Source organism: Heterodontus francisci, chromosome 6 (assembly GCF_036365525.1).
Source record: "Heterodontus francisci isolate sHetFra1 chromosome 6, sHetFra1.hap1, whole genome shotgun sequence".
NCBI classification, from domain to species: Eukaryota; Metazoa; Chordata; class Chondrichthyes; order Heterodontiformes; family Heterodontidae; genus Heterodontus; species Heterodontus francisci.
This window is the reverse complement of record NC_090376.1, coordinates 154,011,924-154,031,487: the sequence shown is the minus strand read 5'-3', so window position 1 is coordinate 154,031,487 and position 19,564 is coordinate 154,011,924. Positions and strand designations below refer to the sequence as shown.

The following is a 19,564-nucleotide window of genomic DNA, read 5'->3' as shown; positions in this document are numbered from 1 at the left end:
ACACTGCCCTCCAATACCATTTACCACCATTTTGGTGTTTACTTTACTCTCTGAAGGAAAGGTCAGGTCTTTTCCCAGTAAAAGGGATCTGGTGGCCCCTGAGTCCCTGAGAATCACTATGGGCTTGCTTGCCCCACTCGAGGGGTATGGGGTTACTTTCCCTTCAGACATGAAACCCTGATAACCCTCAGGAATCATATTAATCTTTCCTACACTGGCCGTAGTAAGCTTCCTGGGTTGCACTCTTTCTGCAGTTAAAGTCACAGCTTGTTCTGCCGTGCTTTGCATTAGGTACCGTCTTCACTGAGTAGTTGTGCCCTGATTAACCCCGCCAGTTTCCCCTTTAGTTTCCAGCAGTCTGCTTTTAAATGACCTGCTTTAGTACAATAGAAGCACACAGGTCTCCGGGTCTCACTCTTGCTCACAGCATCTTCCTTTTTGGCTAGAGGAGGGCCTCTGTGTCTCCTGATTTCCTTTTTCTCCCAGGACTGCCTGGGCTTCTATCACCTCTCCACCCTTTGTCCATTCTGGATTTGTGGGGGTGATTAGGAAAGGTTCTCCCCTGGGAAACCGACTTATAAATTAAAGCAAACTCATCGGCCAGAATTGCCACTTGCCGGGCTACCCGAACCTGTTGCCCCTCTACATGCGTCTTTATTGAGAGTAGGAGAGAGTTTTTAAATTCCTCTAACAGGACTACTTCCCTGAGATTCACAAAGCTGAGCTGTATTTTAAGCGCCCTCAGCCACTGGTCAAAAGCCAGCTGCTTACTTTCAAACTCCAGATAAGTTTGACTGGCTTGCTTTTTGAAGATTCTAAACTTTTGGTGGTAGGCTTCGGGTATTAATTCATACGCCCCGAGGATAGCATTTTTGGTCAGTTCATAATTGGATGAACTCTCATCTGGCAACAGGGAATAAACCTCATGGGCTTTTCCTGTTAGTTTGTTTTGCAGAGACCAGGTCTCAGCTGGCCATTTTAGCTGCCTTGCTAGTTTCTCAAAAGACACAAAAAAAAATGCTCCACATCTTCCTCATTGAATTTTGGATTTAACTGAGCGAGTTTTAGCAATTTTGTATCCATCCCTGAATTCTGCTCCTCCATATTGGCCAGGCTTTCACTGGGGTTATTCTGTTGCCCCCTAGTTAACTCAAGCCGCTTCAGCTCTCTCTCTTTGGATTCTTTCTGGAATATTCTTTCTCTATCTCCTCTCTCGTTCCTTCTCCTGTCTTTCATTTTCTTCACATTCTTTTTGGAAGGCTCTCTCTTTCTCTTCCCATTTCTTCTGGAAGGCTCTCTCTTTCTCCCTCTCTCTTTCCTCAAATTTAAGTTTCCTCTGTTCCAATTGTATTTTTGCTAACTCTACCCGGTTGGAGTTTGCTTCTAACTCTGTTTCTGCCTCTTCAGATTCTAGGGAAAAATGGTTGGCCACTAGCCTTAGAAGTTCAGACTTCCTAGTCTTGCCATGTACGGTGATTAGCCATTTTCCTCAACTCCTCCATTTTCCTCAACTCCTCCATAGACAGTGCTTTTAACTTATCCCAAGTTACTTCACCCTGGCTTGGAATGCTACTAGCTTCAGTTGCAGACATGTTTGTATTCAATCACACACAACCACAAGAAAATCTGTATTAATCTTGCTCTTTTTGATTGGGAACAATTTAACTTCCCACTGCCAATTTCTCTTTGGGTCAATTCCGGATGCTAGCACCCAAATTTCTGTTATGAACAGGTGAGAAAGGTGTCTAGAGGTCCCTTTTAGTCTTCACTTGGTCTTATTGTAACAGGGTTTAATTTTTTTTTAATGCACGATGTTTTGAGCTCCCCCTTGGTGAATCCTTGTTCATTGCTTTCCAATTCTCAGGCAAAGAAATGAGCACAAACAGGCCTCCTTAGGTTTAAAGAAGAAAAGTGAAATTTATTTAAACTTAAACTCTAATTCTGTTAATGCCTACGGATACACGCCGCACCACATGCTAGCATGCATATGTGATACGCAAATGCAAATAGAGACAGAAAAGCGCAGAAGAAAAATAAAGTAGAGAGGTTTGAGGCAATATTCGAAGAGTTTCTTGTTACTGTGCTTGAACCTCACTGTAGTCCTTGCTTGTAAGTAGTCTTGCCTTTCGTTGGGGTCTGGTATTCTTCTTAAACCTTGTTCACTGTAGGAGACTTTTCTCTCTTGGGGTTTAGGTGTTTTCAATGGGTCTTTAATTCCGTGAGAAAGAGATGGGAGCAGACAGGAGAGAGGCGACGGCAAGCCAGCCACAAGACATCTTTTCCAGTCCAGGAACAAACAGCTTTCTGAGTTTCAAACACACTGTGGCAAGTTCAAATTCAAACAGCCAGTTAGTCATGTGACGAAACTGGTCTGACCAGGTCTTCTGTGTATTGGAGAAGCAGAGACTGAGTCCTTTATTCCAACACTGTCTACTAGTATGCAAAAAAGGTCTTTCCGGTGAGGGGCCTGGCAATTCCTTGTGATAGGCCCTCTTTTCTTCCCAGCAGCAATTTTAAGTTTTAATGTTCATGTGGTGAAATAATCTGTGCCTCATTCTTGGCAGGTGGGGGCCTGCATGACACCGTTGTTACGCTGACTGGTCTATAATTCCTTGGCATTTCTGTCTTATCTTTCTTAAATAACAGAGTGACATGCACAATTTTCCAATCTGAAGGAACTGTTCCCAAATCGAGAGAACTTTGGAAAATTATTGTTCGTGCATCTGCATTGTTCTCGCCCACTTCCTTTAAAACCCTGGAATAAAAACCATCTGGTCCTGGGAATGTGTCACTCTTTAGCGCCATTAATTCTTTCATTACTGTTGTTTTGTTGAATTTTGCTAAGTCCCTGTCCCTGATTCAATATTAATTTCCATGGGATTTCTGGCATGTTGACCTCTTCCTCTACTGTAAATACTGATGCAAATAATTATTCAACATTGCCACCATTTCCTTATTTTCATGTTTTCAAGGGGCCCACATTGCTTCTTACCATACTTTTTCCTAATATAATGGTAACAAATATTATCTTGATTTTGATATCCCTTGCAAGTTTCTTTTCATACTCCCATGCGGTAGCTCTTGATCTATTTTGTCTCCATTACTGTTCTTTATATCTCTCCCATTGGCCAGGATCTCTGCATTTTTGTATGTTTTTCTTCAGTTTTATGTTGTCTCTTATCTCTTTAATCATCCATGGGTTTTTTTGGCAAGTAGATCTCTTGCTCGTTATGGGTATAAACTGGTTCTATATCACATTAAATTCCTTTTTCAACACCTCCCTCTGATCTTCTGTCATTTTGCCCATTAACAAATTTGCCCAGTTTACTGTGGACAGTCTATGTCTCAGAGCATCAAGACAGCCTTGCCTTGTAGGTTTTTTGTTTCTCTCACTCTCAAACGCTACATTGAGCTTCATCATATGATCGCTGTTAGATATACATGCATCGTTAGGCTGTTAACTAAATCTGGCTCAATACTAAATCAAATGTGGCCTGCCTCTTTGTTTACTCAGACATATTGAGTTGAATTTTAACCTTAAAAGGGAGGCCCATTTGGATTGAGTTGGAAGGATATGATAATGAGGCTAGGGCCTCTGGATTCTGATTTTTTCCCCCTTTCCCCAAGGCATCCAACATCCTCCCCACTCCCAGGTCCTCAGATCCCTACATCAGGGCTGTGTTCCGTAAATCACAAGGCGTCTGATTTTCCCCGCCCTCCAACCTCCAGCTCCCCAACCTCCTCCCCCTCCCACCTCAGATCGACTCCCCTCTCCCTAATCAGGTTGACCTCCGAGCAGGAAACCGATCAGTGACATCTTTGATGCACTGTGGAGTTAAAACTCTACATTATGTGGGGGAATCCCAAATTATGGGCTCCCCATGGCTTTCTGACTGACCCGCTCCCTGCAAATCAAGTCAGTAAAAATTTCCCCCATTGATGTAAGAAACGACCCTGGACACACTCAATAATTTTGCTACTTTTCTTACATGTATTAGTCTGCTTTATCCCATTCTATATGAAACATAACCACTTTACAACTGCTACCAGGGGGCCTATACACAAGTCCCACTACAGTCTAAAATTCTTTTCTATTTCTTAATTCTATCACTAAAGTCTCCACTACCTGCTTACCTCTCGTTATAACCTCTCCCATCATTGAAGGGATTTCTTCTTTAATCACTAGGGCTACTTCTCCCCCTCTACCGTTTTCCTGTAGACTTTATAACCTGGTGCATTTAGTTCCCAGTCCTGACCATCTTGCAGGTATATCTCAGTAATGACTATCATGCCCTCCAAATTGAATTTGCATCTGCAGTTCATTCAATTTGTTCCTTATGCTCTATGTGTTTGTGTAAACAAAAGCGCTTATTTGGAGCACACACCTTAACCTGTCCAAGAAAGTTGGTTAGACAGAGTTAGAACTTCAATCGGGAAATGTAATGCTTACCATTAAGTCAAAGTAGCAGAGTTGGCCACTATGGGTATTGAACCTGTGGCCTGCAGGTTATTAGCAGCATGCGTTAACCATCTGGCCTAACTAGACTGCAACTAGCATAACTTTCACCCCTTTTTGTATTCCAGACTGTTTAAGTTGAAGGCTGGCATTCTATTAGCCTTAATTATTTTTCTTGTACTTTTCCACTAGTTTTTAATGAGTCCTGTACAGGATAGTAATAGGTAGAGCATACTTACTAAGAAGAAACATTACTGAAAGACAGTAAGTCACCTGCTCTGGAAGAAATGCATCCTTAGGTTGTTGAACAAAAAGGTTGAAATTGGACATAGTCTTTCAAGCGTCATTGGATACAGGAGTAGTGCTGGAGGACAGGAGCGTTGCTAATATTAAAACGCTATTTCAGAAAGGGGAAAGGGTTAAAGCCGGAAACTATAGGCCAGTCAGCCTAACGTCAGTGGTGGGAAGTAATTGAAAACCTTTATCAGGGACAAAATAAACTTACATTTGGAAAGACATGGGTTAATCAAGGTGAGCCGGCATTCAGACAAATCTGACTAACTTGATTGCATTCTTTGATGAGGTAACAGAGAAGGTAGCGGAGTAGATGGATTTTCAGAAGGCATTCACCGAAGTGCCACACAGGAGGTTTATTAAGAAGATGGAATTAAGGGAAAGTGGTGGTATGAATATGTAATTGGCTCAGTGACAGGAAGCAGAGGTTGGTGGTACATGGATGTTTTTCAGACTGGAAGGTGGTTTGCTGTGATGTGCCACGAGAGACAGTTTTAAGTCCAATGGATATTTTTTAGGCTGGGAGGGGGTTGCCGTGATGTTCCCCAAGAATCAGTTTTGGGTCCATTACTCTTCATTTTTTATAAATGACCTAAACTCAGGTGTAAGAAGAAGCATTATGATGTTTTCAGATGAAATGAAACTTGGTAACTCAAGACAGAATGGGCAGAAACAAGGCAGATGGAGTTCAATGCAGAGCGGCACAGTGGCGCAGTGGTTAGCACCGCAGCCTCACAGCTCCAGCGACCCAGGTTCAATTCTGGGTACTGCCTGTGTGGAGTTTGCAAGTTCTCCCTGTGTCTGCGTGGGTTTCCTCCGGGTGCTCCGGTTTCCTCCCACAGCCAAAAGACTTGCAGTTTGATAGGTAAATTGGCCATTATAAATTGCCCCTAGTAGAGGTAGGTGGTAGGGGAATACAGGTGAGGATGTGGTAGGAATATGGGATTCGTGTAGGATTAGTAGGGTGGTTAATGGTCGGCACAGACTCGGTGGGCCGAAGGGCCTGTTTCAGTGCTGTATCTCTAAATCAAAATCAAAAAAAAAACTATGAACTGGTGCACTTTGGAAGAACTAATATACTGTATAATAAACGCTATAAATGGCACTTTTTGGAAAGTGTAGATGAACAGGGTGTTCATATATACTAATCCTTAAAGATGGCAGGGCATGTTGATAAGGTAGATAAAAAGCATTTTGGTTACTTGGAGTTATAAATGGAGGCATAGAATAGAAAAGCAAAGAGATAATGTTAGAACTTTCTGAATCACTAGTTAGGCCTCGACTGAAGTATTGTGGACAATTCTGGGTACCACACTTCAGAAAAAGATGTAAAGGCCTTAGAAAGGGTGCAGACGAGGTTTACTAAGGTGTTACCAGGAATGAGGAACTTCAGTTATGAAAAGAGGATAGAAAAGTTAGGACTGTTTTTCTTGGAACAAAGGTTTCAAGATAATGAGAGGTTTTGATGGAATAGATAGAGAAAAGCTAGTCCCTCTAGCTATAACCAGAGTCTTAGATTTAAAACCATTGGCAAAAGATCTAGAGGAGAGATGAGGCGAATTTTTTTCATTGAGATCTGAAACACTCTGAAAAGGTGGTGGAAGCTAATTCCATAAATATTTAAAAGGGAGTGGACAGGTACTTAGTCATAGAGTCATTTATGGCACAGAAGGAGGCCCACCGAGCCCATGCCGGCTCTCCACAAAGTTATACCGTCAGTCCCACTCCCCGGGTCGATATCCGTAGCCCTGCAAGTCTATTTCTCTCAGGTGGCCATCCAACTTCTTCTTGAAGTCATTGATCCTCTCTACTTCCACCAGCTTTGTGAGCAGCAAGTTCCAGGTCATTGCCACCTGCTGCGTAAAAAAGGGCTTCCTCATATTCCCCCTGCATCTTTTGCCCAAAACTTTCAATCTGTGTCCCCTAGTCCTAGTACTATTTGTTAATGGAAACTTGAGGATGAGGAGCTTACAGGGTTATCCAGAAAAGCGGGATGTGAGACTAAGCATGACAGCTCTTTCAGAGAGTCAGAACAGGCTAGACGGATCACATGACGTCCTTCTGTGCTGTAAGTTTCTATGCTTCTATGAATGTCAGAAGAATTAATATCCAGAACTAAGCAATATTTGGTAATGATGGAAAATATAGTTTGCCCTGCAGTTGGATGTAACATTTGATGGTGGGAGGAATAATGTTAACTCCCTTGGCTTTTCCAGGTTCATGTTTAAGGTGTAATCAACTACCATGTTCTGAGAACGTAATTGTTCTCTGTATATAGCTATTTTAGACACACATTTTAAATCATACCCTACCAGTTGTTAGGCACGGATTTCTCCATTTTTCCTGCTGGGACAATCAGGGATACAGTATGAGGTGGGGATCTGCTAATGCTGAATCCCTGTCCGTTTCTGTTCCCCAGTGCGATTTCCAGTGTCACTTCCATCAGATATAAATACAAGTGGGTGATATTAAATGTGAGAATAATGACAGGGTTATATAATCATTGCCTCAGCAATGCTGGACACTACTTATGCATACTCATGTCTTACCAACTTAATAGAATTCTTTGAGGAAGTGACAAAGTTGATTGATGAGGGAAGGGCTGTAGATGTCATATACATGGACTTCAGTAAGGCGTTTGATAAGGTTCCCCATGGTAGGCTGATGGAGAAAGTGAAGTCGCATGGGGTCCAGGGTGTACTAGCTAGATGGATAAAGAACTGGCTGGGCAACAGGAGACAGAGAGTAGCAGCGGAAGGGAGTTTCTCAAAATGGAGACGTGTGACCAGTGGTGTTCCACAGGGATCCATGCTGGGACCACTGTTGTTTGTGATATCCATAAATGATTTGGAGGAAAGTATAGGTGGTCTGATTAGCAAGTTTGCAGATGACACTAAGATTGGTGGAGTAGCAGATAGTGAAGGGGACTGTCAGAGAATACAGCAGAATATAGATAGATTGGAGAGTTGGGCAGAGAAATGGCAGATGGAGTTCAATCAGGGCAAATGCGAGGTGATGCATTTTGGAATATCCAATTCAAGAGTGAACTATACAGTAAATGGAAAAGTCCTGGGGAAAATTGATGTCCAGAGAGATTTGGGTGTTCAGGTCCATTGTTCCCTGAAGGTGGCAACGCAGGTCAATAGAGTGGTCAAGAAGGCATACGGCATGCTTTCCTTCATCGGACGGGGTATTGAGTACAAGGGTTGGCAGGTCATGTTACAGTTGTATAAGACTTTGGTTCGGCCACATTTGGAATACTGCGTGCAGTTCTGGTCGCCACATTACCAAAAGGATGTAGATGCTTTGGAGAGGGTGCAGAGGAGGTTCACCAGGATGTTGCCTGGTATGGAGGGCGCTAGCTATGAAGAGAGGTTGAGAGGGGACCTGAAAATGAAAATGATTATGAAAATAAAACCTTCCTGAGCCAATCACATGACCAGACATTGGGTGTTCCCTGTCATTTAAAGTGATGCGCTGATTAGGATTATTGTCATTAGAAAGACGGAGGTTGAGGGGGGACCTGATTGAGGTGTACAAAATCATGAGAGGTATAGACAGGGTGGATAGCAAGAAGCTTTTTCCCAGAGTGGGGGATTCAATTACTAGGGGTCACGAGTTCAAAGTGAGAGGGGAAAAGTTTAGGGGGGATATGCGTGGAAAGTTCTTTACGCAGAGGGTGGTGGGTGCCTGGAACGCGTTGCCAGCGGAGGTGGTAGACGCGGGCACGATAGCGTCTTTTAAAATGTATCTAGACATATACATGAATGGGCAGGAAGCAAAGAGATACAGACCCTTAGAAAATAGGCGACATGTTTAGATCGAGGATCTGGATCGGCGCAGGCTTGGAGGGCCGAAGGGCCTGTTCCTGTGCTGTAATTTTCTTTGTTCTTTGTTCATACTGGGAGATGTAGTAGTGATCGTAGGATCACAGGAATATGACAAATCAAATGTGTCAATATTAGTAGTGAATTGACAGTTTAATATCAGCAGAATTTCCCAACCCATTTGAGTCTGCAGACTTTGTAATTAATGTGAGGCTGTCCAATTCTTTATACAGGTTGCTATTTCCGACAGCAGCAGAAGCCCTCTATTCAGTGATAATCTCCCAAGTGCAGGTGAGAATCCTACTGGGCCCCCAATCCCTGTCCCAAGAACACATGAACACAAGAAATAGGAGCAGAAGTAGACCATATGGCACATCGAGCCTGCTCCACCATTCAATACGATCATGGCTGATCTTGAGCTTCAATTCGACTTTCCTGCCCGCTCACCATATCCCTTGATTTCCTGTGAGACCAAAAATCTATCTTTCCCAGCCTTATATGTATTCAATGATGGAGCATCCACAACCCTCTGGGTTAGAGAATTCCAAAGATTCACAACCCTTTGAGTGAAGTAATTTCTCCTCATCTCAGTCCTGAATGATTGACCCCTTATCCTGAGACTGTGTCCCCTGTGTTCTAGCTTCCCTGACCAGTGGGAACAATCTCAGCTTCTACCCTATCAAGCCCTTTCAGAATCTTGTATGTCTCAATTAGATCACCTCTCATTCTTCTAAACTCCAGAGAATATAGGCCCAATTTCAGTCTCTCATCATAGGACAACCCCCTCATCCCAGGGACCAATTTAGTAAATCTTCGCTGCACTGCCTTCAGTGTAAGTATATCCTTTCTTAAATGTGGAGACAAAAACTGCACACAGTAATCCAGGTGCAGTCTCACCAAAGCCCTGTACAATTTTAGTAAGATTTCTTTATTCCTGTACTCCAATCCCCTTGCAAAAAAGGCAAACATGCCATTTGTCTTCCTAACAGCCTGCTGCACCTGCATGTTAACTTTGTGCGTTCTTTGTACAAGTACCCCCAAGTCTCTGTGAACATCAACACTTACCAGTTTCACACCTTTTAAAAAAATATTCTGCTTTTCTATCTTTACGACCAAGGTGAACAACTTCACACTTCCCTACATTATACTCCATTTGCCATCTTGTTGCCCACTCACTTAACCTGTCGATATCTCTTTGCAGCCTTTCTACATCCTCCCCAAGGCTTACCTTTCCACCGAGCTTTGTATCATCAGCAAACTTAGATACATTACTCTCTGTCTCTTCATCCAAGTCATTAATATAGAGTGTAAATAGCTGAGGCCCCAGCACTGATCCTTGCGGCACACCACTATTCACTGCCTATCAACTTAAAAATGCCCCATTTATGCCCGCTCTCTTCTTCCTGTCTGTTAACCAGTCCTCTATCCAAGCTAATATATTACCCCCAACACCATGAGCCCTCATCTTGCCTATTAATCTTTTATGTGGGATCTTATTGAATGCCTTTTGAAAATCCAGGTATACTACATCTGCCACTTCCCCTTTATCTACCCTGCTAGTTACAGGATCTCTGTTTAGTAAAAACATGCTGATTTGTTCTAATCATACTATGCTTCTCCAAGTACAATGTTAAGACTTTTTTAATAATAGTTTCCAGCATCTTCCCAATGACTGATGTTAGGTTAACTGGCCTGTACTTCCCTGTTTTCTCTCTACCTCCTTTCTTGAAAAGCAGCGTAACATTTGCCAACTTCCAATCTGACAGGACCATTCCTGAATCTAAGGAATTCTGGAAAATCATAGCCAGTGCATCCACTATCTCTGCAGCTATCTCTTTTAGAATCCTAGGATGTCGGCCATCGGGTCCCAGGAACTTGTCAGATTTTAGTCCCTCAAGTTTCTCCAATAGTTTTTCTTGACTGATATCAATATCCTAATTTCCTCACTCTTTTTAGCCCCTGGGTTACTTCCTATTTCTGGTATGGAACTTGTGTCTTCGACTGTGAAGACAGACACAAAATATTTGTTCAACGCCTCTGCCATTTTCTCATTCCCCATGATGATTTCTCCTGTCTCTGCCTCTAAGGGACCAATGTCTACTTTAGTTACTTTCTTCCTTTTTATCTACTTATAAAAGCTCTTAAATGTGGTTTTATATTGCTGGCTAGTTTACTCTCATTCTATTTTTTCCCTTTTTAATCAACTTTTTGGTGGCCCTTTGCTGGTTTCTAAAACAATCCCAATCCGTAGACTTGCAACTATTTTTTGCAACATTGCAAGCCTCTTCTTTTAGTTTAGTACTCTCCTTAACTTCCTGAGTGAGCCACGGATGGGTCTTTCTGGACAGGTTTTTGTTTTCGAACGGAATGTACTTTTGTTTAGCCCTTTGAATTGTTTTTTTAAATGTTTCCCACTGTTCATTTTCCGCCGTGCCTTCCAGTCTACTTACCAATTAACCTTAGCTAGTTCTCCCCTCACCTTCGTAATTGGCTTTGTTTAAGTTTAAGGTTCTTTTTTGTGATTGAAATGTGTCACTTTCAAACTTAACACTCTCCGCATTATCTACCTAAGGCTGAACCTGAAAATATTGTCAGTGACAGGTCAGCGAGATAGGCACAGAGTCCCCACTTCCACATTTGCACCACAAGTCAGGTCAGGAAGGAAACTATCTGCTGCTGATTTATGCACAGATCCTGGAGCAATATTTTCCTCCATTTACTAATTTAAAGAAAACAATATGAACCGAGGAACATGATTCCTTACTCACAACTTTTGCTTTAAAGTTAATCAACAAATGAACTTATGCCCCTTAAACTCTCTGCAGAACTAACACCAGAGTTTTAAATGACTTGAAATGGTACAGAAAGTAACAGTAATATGGGTTAAATGTCCAGTTAAATGGGTGGTTGATGGTCGGCACAGACACGGTGGGCCGAAGGGCCTGTTTCAGTGCTGTATCTCTCTATGACTATGACTCTATTTTATTGTATTGTCAATGCACAAATAGTTAACAGATTTCTTGTAATTATTGTAGTGGTCCTAAAAATAGCATCAATGTGTGGCTTCAAGACAGTAACTTTTATTTTATCTTTTAACTACCCTTATCTAATTCAAATAGCATGACATACTTATCTGGTATTACTCCAATGTCAATGGCATGTACACTGAAGCTGCTTTTGAGAAGATGGTGAAGGAATTTTTGATATTATATTGGAGTGCAATACAAAGTAATTACAATAAACTAACAAATCCCACAATGGAAAGTAATGCTCATGTTTATGACCTGTCTTGTTTATTGCATGAACATTAGTTCATTTCACTTCAGTATACAAAGGTTATGGTGCTTTTAAAATGCAGTATTTCTTTTCTTATGGCCAATATTTAATTTCTTGACAAAGACAACTTTGAGCAATCTGTAGAACAGATTTGTTAGCATGTTGGAATGGTCAGTTTTCAAGCAATTCAACATCCATGTCGACATCAGTTTTTTATTACCATGTGCATTGTTCATCAAAATGAAAGAATTTGTTACGTTTTGTTACGTAATGGCCATCCTAATTTGTGCGTGTTTAAAATATCTCTATATTTTCGTTCAAAATTGAATCAGGTAGTTACACATTGACCAGACTATGTAGTCGTATCAGGTTGTGTTAGCATAAAACAACAAACAGCAGTTTCACGTTTGAAGGGTCAATAAGAGGCTAAATATGAAACAAAACTTTTGACATTCATCTGAAATTGGTGAGTCATGGCTAAAGGTAAAGTTTCTTCTGTGCTGGTGTAATGACGTGCCTTAAATTCTCAAAAGGGCACTGACTATTGTAATGAAAATAGAAAATGCTAGGAACGCTCAGCAGATTAGGTTGCATCTGCAGAGAGAGAAACAGTTAAAGTTTCAGGTTGATGACACCATTCATTCTTGTAACATAGAGTCATAGAGAGATACAGCACTGAAACAGGCCCTTCGGCCCACCGAGTCTGTGCCGACCAACAACCACCCATTTATACTAATCCTACATTAATCCCATATTCCCTACAACATCCTCACCATTCTCCTACCATCCACCTACACTAGGGGCAATTTACAATGGCCAATTTACCTATCAACCTGCAGGTCTTTGGCTGTGGGAGGAAACCGGAGCACCCGGCGGAAACCCACGCGGTTATAGAGAGATCTTGCAAACTCCGCACAGGCGGTACCCAGAACTGAACCTGGATCGCTGGAGCTGTGAGGCTGTGGTGTTAACCTTTCATTTAGATTTAATACAAAATCGGTAGCACTGTTCTGGAACTGTTGTCCACAAAAAATTTAATATTTCAAATTCATTTTACTTGAGAACCTTAAAGTGAGCACAGAAGATACCTTTTTATTCCATTAAACTTGAGTATATTCAACCCTAAGTCCAAGAGATGAAAGCACAATGTGAAAATCTTATGCAACTAATATCAATTGTAAGTAGAAAATACAAAAATACAAACAGTTACTTTTCTTTGCTATCAGGATCCTGTTTTATTTACTGATACCATGAGGAAGAACCTGGATCCCTTTGATGAACACACTGATGAAGCACTGTGGAATGCTTTGGAAGAGGTAGGAGCTGGATTGGAAAACCATAATACACTTTACAGACAGTAGGGGTTTGTCACCTATATTTTACTTTGAACTTGGCTCCCAAATGTTTGTAGTATGCAAGTTATCAAATATGTTGCCAGTATTTTTTGTGGAGAAAGCTAGAAAGTTGGCTGTTTTTTGGATGCTACACATAAGCTTCCAATATGGCAGGCAGGAAGTGTACATTCATTATGAGCCAGAGGTCAGTACCAACTGCATTCAGGAAAACCAGGACTACATGTGGCTTAACAAGCGGTCCTGAAGGGGCTGTTGCAGGATACCACCACGAAGGTAAGTTTTCAACATTTTTTGCTCCTCCTCACTCCACATTCAAACTACCGCGACCGCTCCTCCTGCGTATGTCCCTTCCAACCCATCATCGCATCTGGTTCTCTCTCTCTCTCTCTCTCTCTTTCTTCCTCTCTGTCTGACACTTACAAAGGCAAAAAATAATATGATAACACAGGAATACTTGATTACATTGACAAGCAATAATGTATAAAAGTAGAAAGACAAAATGGGCTGGATTTTGTGCTTTTTTTTATTCATTCCTGGGATGTGGGCATCACTGGCTAGGCCAGCATTTATTGCCCATCCCTAACTGCCCTTGAGATTGTGGTGGTGAGCTGCCTTCTTGAACTGCTGCAGTCCATATGGGGTAGGTATACCCACACTGCGTCCCAGGATTCTGACCCACTGACAGTGAAGGAAGGATAGTATACTTCCAGGTCAGGATGGTGTGAGGCTTGGAGGGTAACTCCTTCCTGGAGCGGAGCAGAGTCCAAGCGCTGAGTTTGAGAGTTTTGAAAAAGGAAGGAAAAAACATCAACAGTGACATCACAGGAAAGCTGCAAGCTGATTGGTGGGTAAGTAACAGCTGTTAGTGCCTGTAAATAGCTTTAAAAAAAAGGGAAGTTCTGTTTTTTAAAAAAAACTTCCAAACTTACCATATAAGTGATAAGTGTGTTTTTTTTAATTAGTGTAATTTATTAAGAACTTTAGATTGTAGTGGGTAGTGTTTGCAGTCGAACAAGGCCCCTAGTGTAATTAGTATTTTTTCATTAAGGGGAGTAACTAAGTAATCTAAGGGTAAGTCATGGCAGGCAAACTCACACCCGTGATATGCTCCTCAAGCAGCAAGTGTATCCATCTGCAGCTACTGGCTACCCGCATTACGGAGCTGGAGCTGCGGGTGGATTCACTGTGGAGCATCCACGATGCTGAGAGCATCGTGGATAGCACACTTGGTCACACCGCAGGCAAATGCTGAAAAGGCAGAAAGGGAATGGGAGATCACCAGGCAGAGTAGAGGAAGGCAGGTAGTGCAGGAGTCCCCTGTGGCCATCCCCCTCTCTAACATATATACTGCTTTGGATATTGTTGGGGGAGATGGCTTAGGAGAAAGCAGCAAGAGCCAAGTTCATGGCACCAAGGGTGGCTCTGCTGCACAGGAGGGGAAGAAGAAGAGTGGCAGGGCTATAGTGATAGGGGATTCAATCGTAAGGGGAACAGACAGGCATTTCTCCGGCCAAAAAATACCCCTCTCATTCTTCTAAACTCTAGTGAATATAGGCCTAGTCAACCCAATCTCTCCTCATACATCAACCCTGCCATCCCAGGAATCAGCCTAGTAAATCTTCTTTGCACTCCCTCCATGGCAAGAACACCCATCCTCCGATAAGGAGACCAAAACTGCACACCATACTCCAGATGTGGTCTCACCAAGGCCCTGTATAACTGCAGTAAGACATCCTTGCTCTTGTACTCATATCCTCTTGCAATGAAGGCCAACATACCATTCGCCTTCCTAATTGCTTGCTGCACCTGAATGCTTGCTTTCCGCAACTGGTGTACAAGAACACCCAGGTCTCATTGCACCTCCCCCTTTCTCAATCTATCACCATTCAGATAATCTGCCTTTCTGTTTTTACAACCAAAATGGATAACCTCACATTTATCCATGTTATACTGCATCTGCCATGCATTTGCCCACTCACACAACTTGTCCAAATCACATTGTTTTGTTTTATTTGTTTTAGAGATACAGCACTGAAACAGGCCCTTCAGCCCACCAAGTCTGTGCCGATCATCAACCACATTGGAGCCTCTTTGCATCCTCCTCTCAGCTCACTTTCCCCCCCCCCCCCCCAGTTATGTCTCGTCTGCAAATTTGGAAATGTTACATTTAGTTCCCTCACCCAAGTCATTAATATATATTGTGAATAGCTGGGGCCCAAGCACTGATCCCTGCGGTACCCCACTAGTCACTGCCTGCCACCCAGAAAAAGACCAGTTTATTCCTGCTCTCTCTTTCGGGTCTGTCCACCAATTTTCAATCCATTATATTACCCCCAATCCCTTGTGCTTTAATTTTGCACACTGACCTCTTATGTGGGACCTTATCAAAAGCTTTCTGAAAATCCAAATACACCACATCCACTGGTTCTCCCTTATCTATTCTACCAGTTACATCCTCAAAAAACTCCAGTAGATTTGTTAAGCATGATTTCCCTTTCGTAAACCCATGCTGACTTTGCCCGATCCTGTTTATGCTTTACAGGTGTACTGAATTAGACGATCAGCCATGATCTTTTTTGAAAGGCGGAGCAGGCCCGAAGGGCTGAATGACCGACTCCTGCTCCTATTTTCTATGTTTCTATGAACTTGCATATGGTGATATTCCCATGTCCTTGTCTTTCTAGGTGGTATAGGTCGCGAGTTTGTCTAACGAGCTTTGGTGTGTCGCTGCAGTGCATCTTTTAGATGTTACACGTTGCTGCCACTGTGTGTCGGTGTGGAGGGAGTGACTGTTTGTAGATGGGGTGCCAATCAAGCGGGCTGCTTTGTCCTAGATGGTGTTGAGCTTCTTGAGTGTTGGAGCTGCATCCATCGAGGCAAGTGAAGAGTATTCCGTCACACTCCTGACTTGGGCCTTGTTGATGGTGGACAGGCTTTGGGGAGTCAGGAGGTGAGTTACTCACTGCAGGATTCCTAGCCTCTGACCTGCTCTTGTAGCCATGGTACACTATGGCTACTTCAGTTCAGTTTCTGGTCAATGGTAATCCCCAGGATGTTGATAGTGGGGGATTCAGCAATTGTAATGCCACTGAATGTCAAGAGGAGATGGTAAGATTCTCTCTTGTTGGATATGGTCATTGCCTGGCACTTGTGTGGTGCGAATGTTACTTGCCATTTATCAGCCCAAGCCTGGATATTGTCCTGATCTTGCTGCATTTTTACACGGGCTGCCTCAGTATTTGAGGAGTCGCGAATGGTGCTGAACATTGTGCAATCATCAGCATCAGCATCAGAATATTGTTTTTCAGGTTTGCACTTGCTGCTGTTCAATATTCAGTGCATTAATACCTAATCTGTACTAATGCTTTGTCTTTCAACACATCATTAACATATTGTTTGCCTTTGCTCCGTGACATTTTGGTCAGCTATGTGGCCTGGTCCAATCTACACCTCCTTTGTTATCTCTTGCCCCACCCCCACCTCACTTGCTTATAACCTGTGACTTTTCTAATATTTGTCAGTTCCGAAGAAGGGTCACTGACCCGAAACGTTAACTCTGCTTCTCTTTTCACAGATGCAGTCAGACCTGCTGAGTGGTTCCAGCATTTCTTGTTTTTATTTCAGATTTCGAGTATCCGCAGTATTTTGCTTTTATATTGTGGATGGGAATATTTGTGGAGCCATCTCCTCCAGTTAGTTGTTTAATTGTCCACCACCATGTCTGACTGGATGTGGCAGAACTGTAGAGCATAGATCTGATCCGTTGGCTATGGGATCGCTTAGCTCTGTCTATCGCATGCTGCTTACGCAGTATGGCACGCTCGAAGTCCTGAGTTGTAGCTTCACCAGGTTGACACCTCATTTTGAGGTATGCCTGGTGCTGCTCCTGGCAGGCCCTCCTGCACTCTTCATTGAACTGGGGTTGGTCCCCCGGCTTGATGGTAATGGTAGAGTGGGGGATATGCTGGGTCATGAGGTTACAGATTGTGGTTGAGTACAATTCTGCTGTTGATGGCCCACAGCGCATCATGGATGCCCAGTTTTGCATTGCTAGATCTGTTTGAAATCTATCCCATTTAGCACAGTGATAGTGCCACACAACACGATGGAGGGTATCCTCAATGTGAAGATGGGACTTCATCTCCACAAGGACTGTGCTGTGGTCACTTCTACCAATACTGTCATGGACAGCTGCATCTGTAGCAGGCAGATCAATGAGGACGAGGTCAAGTATATTTTTCCCTCTTGTTGGTTCCCTTAGTACCTGCCGCAGACCCTGTCTAGCAGCTATGTCCTTTAGGACTCGGCCAGTTGGGTCAGTAGTGGTGCTACCAAGCCAGTCTTGGTGATGGATATTGAAGTCCCCCACCTAAAGTGCGCCCTTGCTACCCTCGGTGCTTCCTCCAAGTGGTGTTCAACATGGAGGAGTACTGATTCATCAGCTGAGGGGGGCAGTAGATGTTAATCAGCAGGCTGTCTCCTTGTCCATGTTTGGCCTGATGTCATGAGACTTCATGGGGCTTGGAGTCAATGTTGAGGGCTCCCATGGCAACTCCCTCCCGATTGTATACAATCGTGCTGCCACCTTGCAGGTTTGTCCTGCCGGTGGGGCAGGACACACCTGGGGATGATGATGGCTGTGTCTGGGACATTATATGTCACGTATGATTTGGTAATTATGACTATGTCAGGCTGCTGCTTGACTAGTCTGTGGGACAGCTCTCCCAACTTCGGCACAAACCCCCAGATGTTAGTAAGGAGGACTTTGCAAGATCGACAGGGCTGGGTTTGCCGTTGTCATTTCCGGTGCCTAGCTCAATGCCTGGTGGTTCATCCACTTTCATTCCTATTGACTTCGTAGCAGTTTGATACAGCTAAGTGGCTTGCTAGGTCATTTCAGAGCCATATAAGAGTCAACCACATTGCTGTGGGTCTGGAGTCACATGTATGGCAGACTGGGTAAGGACAGCAGGTTTCCTTCCCTGAAGGACATTAGTGAACCAGATGGGTTTTTACAACAATTGACAATGGCTTCATACCCATCATTAGACGAGCTTTTTAATTCCATATTTTTTCATTAATTGAATTCAAATTCAAATTCCATGGTGGGATTTGAATCCATGTCCCCAGACCAATACCCTGAGTCTCTGGGTTACTAGTCGAGTGATAATACCACTACGCCACTGCCTCCCCTGGAGCCAGGGCTCCAAGCACTGGGCCAAAACCCCGCCTCAGCCTTTTCGCATCCCCCCCCCCCACCCCCCCCCGCCACCGCCACCCCCACCCCCACCACAATCAAAGTTTCAAGAGCCGGCATCCCTGTCCCTTTAAAGATGGGCATCCTGCTTCCAAGAACTGCCGGCCGATCAGATAGCTGGCAGCTTGGCATTATCAGCAGCGTTACTGGGAGTGGTGGCCACTGCAAAGGTCTGAGACCCAGGTCCAGCACTGGAACCCTGTACCAGAGGCAGATGAGGCAGGGTCGCTGGGGCCAGTCTGGAAGGCTCCAGCGAGGGGGTGCTGGGTGGTAGTCATGTAATCTCGGAGGAGGGTGTCCCGGGAGTTAAACTGGTTCCCGGTGGGGGTCCTCCGTGGGCCACAGATTGTCCACGAGGAGGGGACACCCCTAAACCTGCAACAGGGCACCTCATGTTACAAAGCGTCCTTCCTGCATGGCGGAGGCAACCCCTGCCATTAGTAAGATCCCAGTGGCAGTGGCAAGAAGCCCTTAAGTGGCTGTTAATAGGCCACTTAAGGGCCTCAATTGACCCATGGGTGGGAAAGCTGTCGTCAGCCTATCCTGCCCCTAGGAAGATCACTTGGCAATGGGCCCTCCGCCCCCACCACCGCCCGTCGCAATACTCCTTGTCCCTTGTCTCCAACATTGCCTCAGGGCCACACAAAATCGCGGCCAATATGTTACTAAATTGGGCTGCTGCAAAGCTCCTTGTTTGTAGCACATTTTGGAATTCTGAAATTCTTCCAATTCTTCTCAGTAGTTCTTGAGGGTAAGTTTGTGAACATTGCATGGGAGATGATTCTCATAGCATTGCTGCCTCACATTGAAAAACAGAATAAAACTGGAGACTTGAATCTCAAAGCGAGTCTGGGTTTTAAAAGTATATCTAAATGATAAAGCAGACCTTTTAATATCATATTGGTGATGATCACACTTTCAAAAACAAAGACCCTTAACCGCCCAGCCTCCCCGCACCCCCAGCCATGAATTTGAAATTACATTCTACTTCTGGCCCAACATCCGAGGAGGCAATGCAAGTAACAGCTCCATGCATAACAAAGTGAGTTCTTTGGCAGTGAGTCAGACAAATAATTACCATGCAATAATAGAAGAAAGG

The 19,564-nt window shown here is 43.6% G+C and overlaps 1 protein-coding gene across 3 annotated transcripts in view; it reads left to right on the top strand.

The window, feature by feature from the left end:
• Nucleotides 1-19,564, top strand: part of abcc4 (ATP binding cassette subfamily C member 4 (PEL blood group)) — a 566,891-nt gene that overhangs the window by 467,558 nt on the left and 79,769 nt on the right. For 2 of the 3 annotated variants that reach the window (XM_068034379.1, XM_068034377.1), the window contains exon 27: nucleotides 13,080-13,169. The exons of the other annotated variant lie outside the window; for it this stretch is intronic. In XM_068034379.1, the coding sequence (XP_067890480.1) occupies nucleotides 13,080-13,169 (90 nt within the window). The remainder of the gene's footprint in view (nucleotides 1-13,079; nucleotides 13,170-19,564) is intronic. 3 annotated transcript variants of the gene reach the window in all.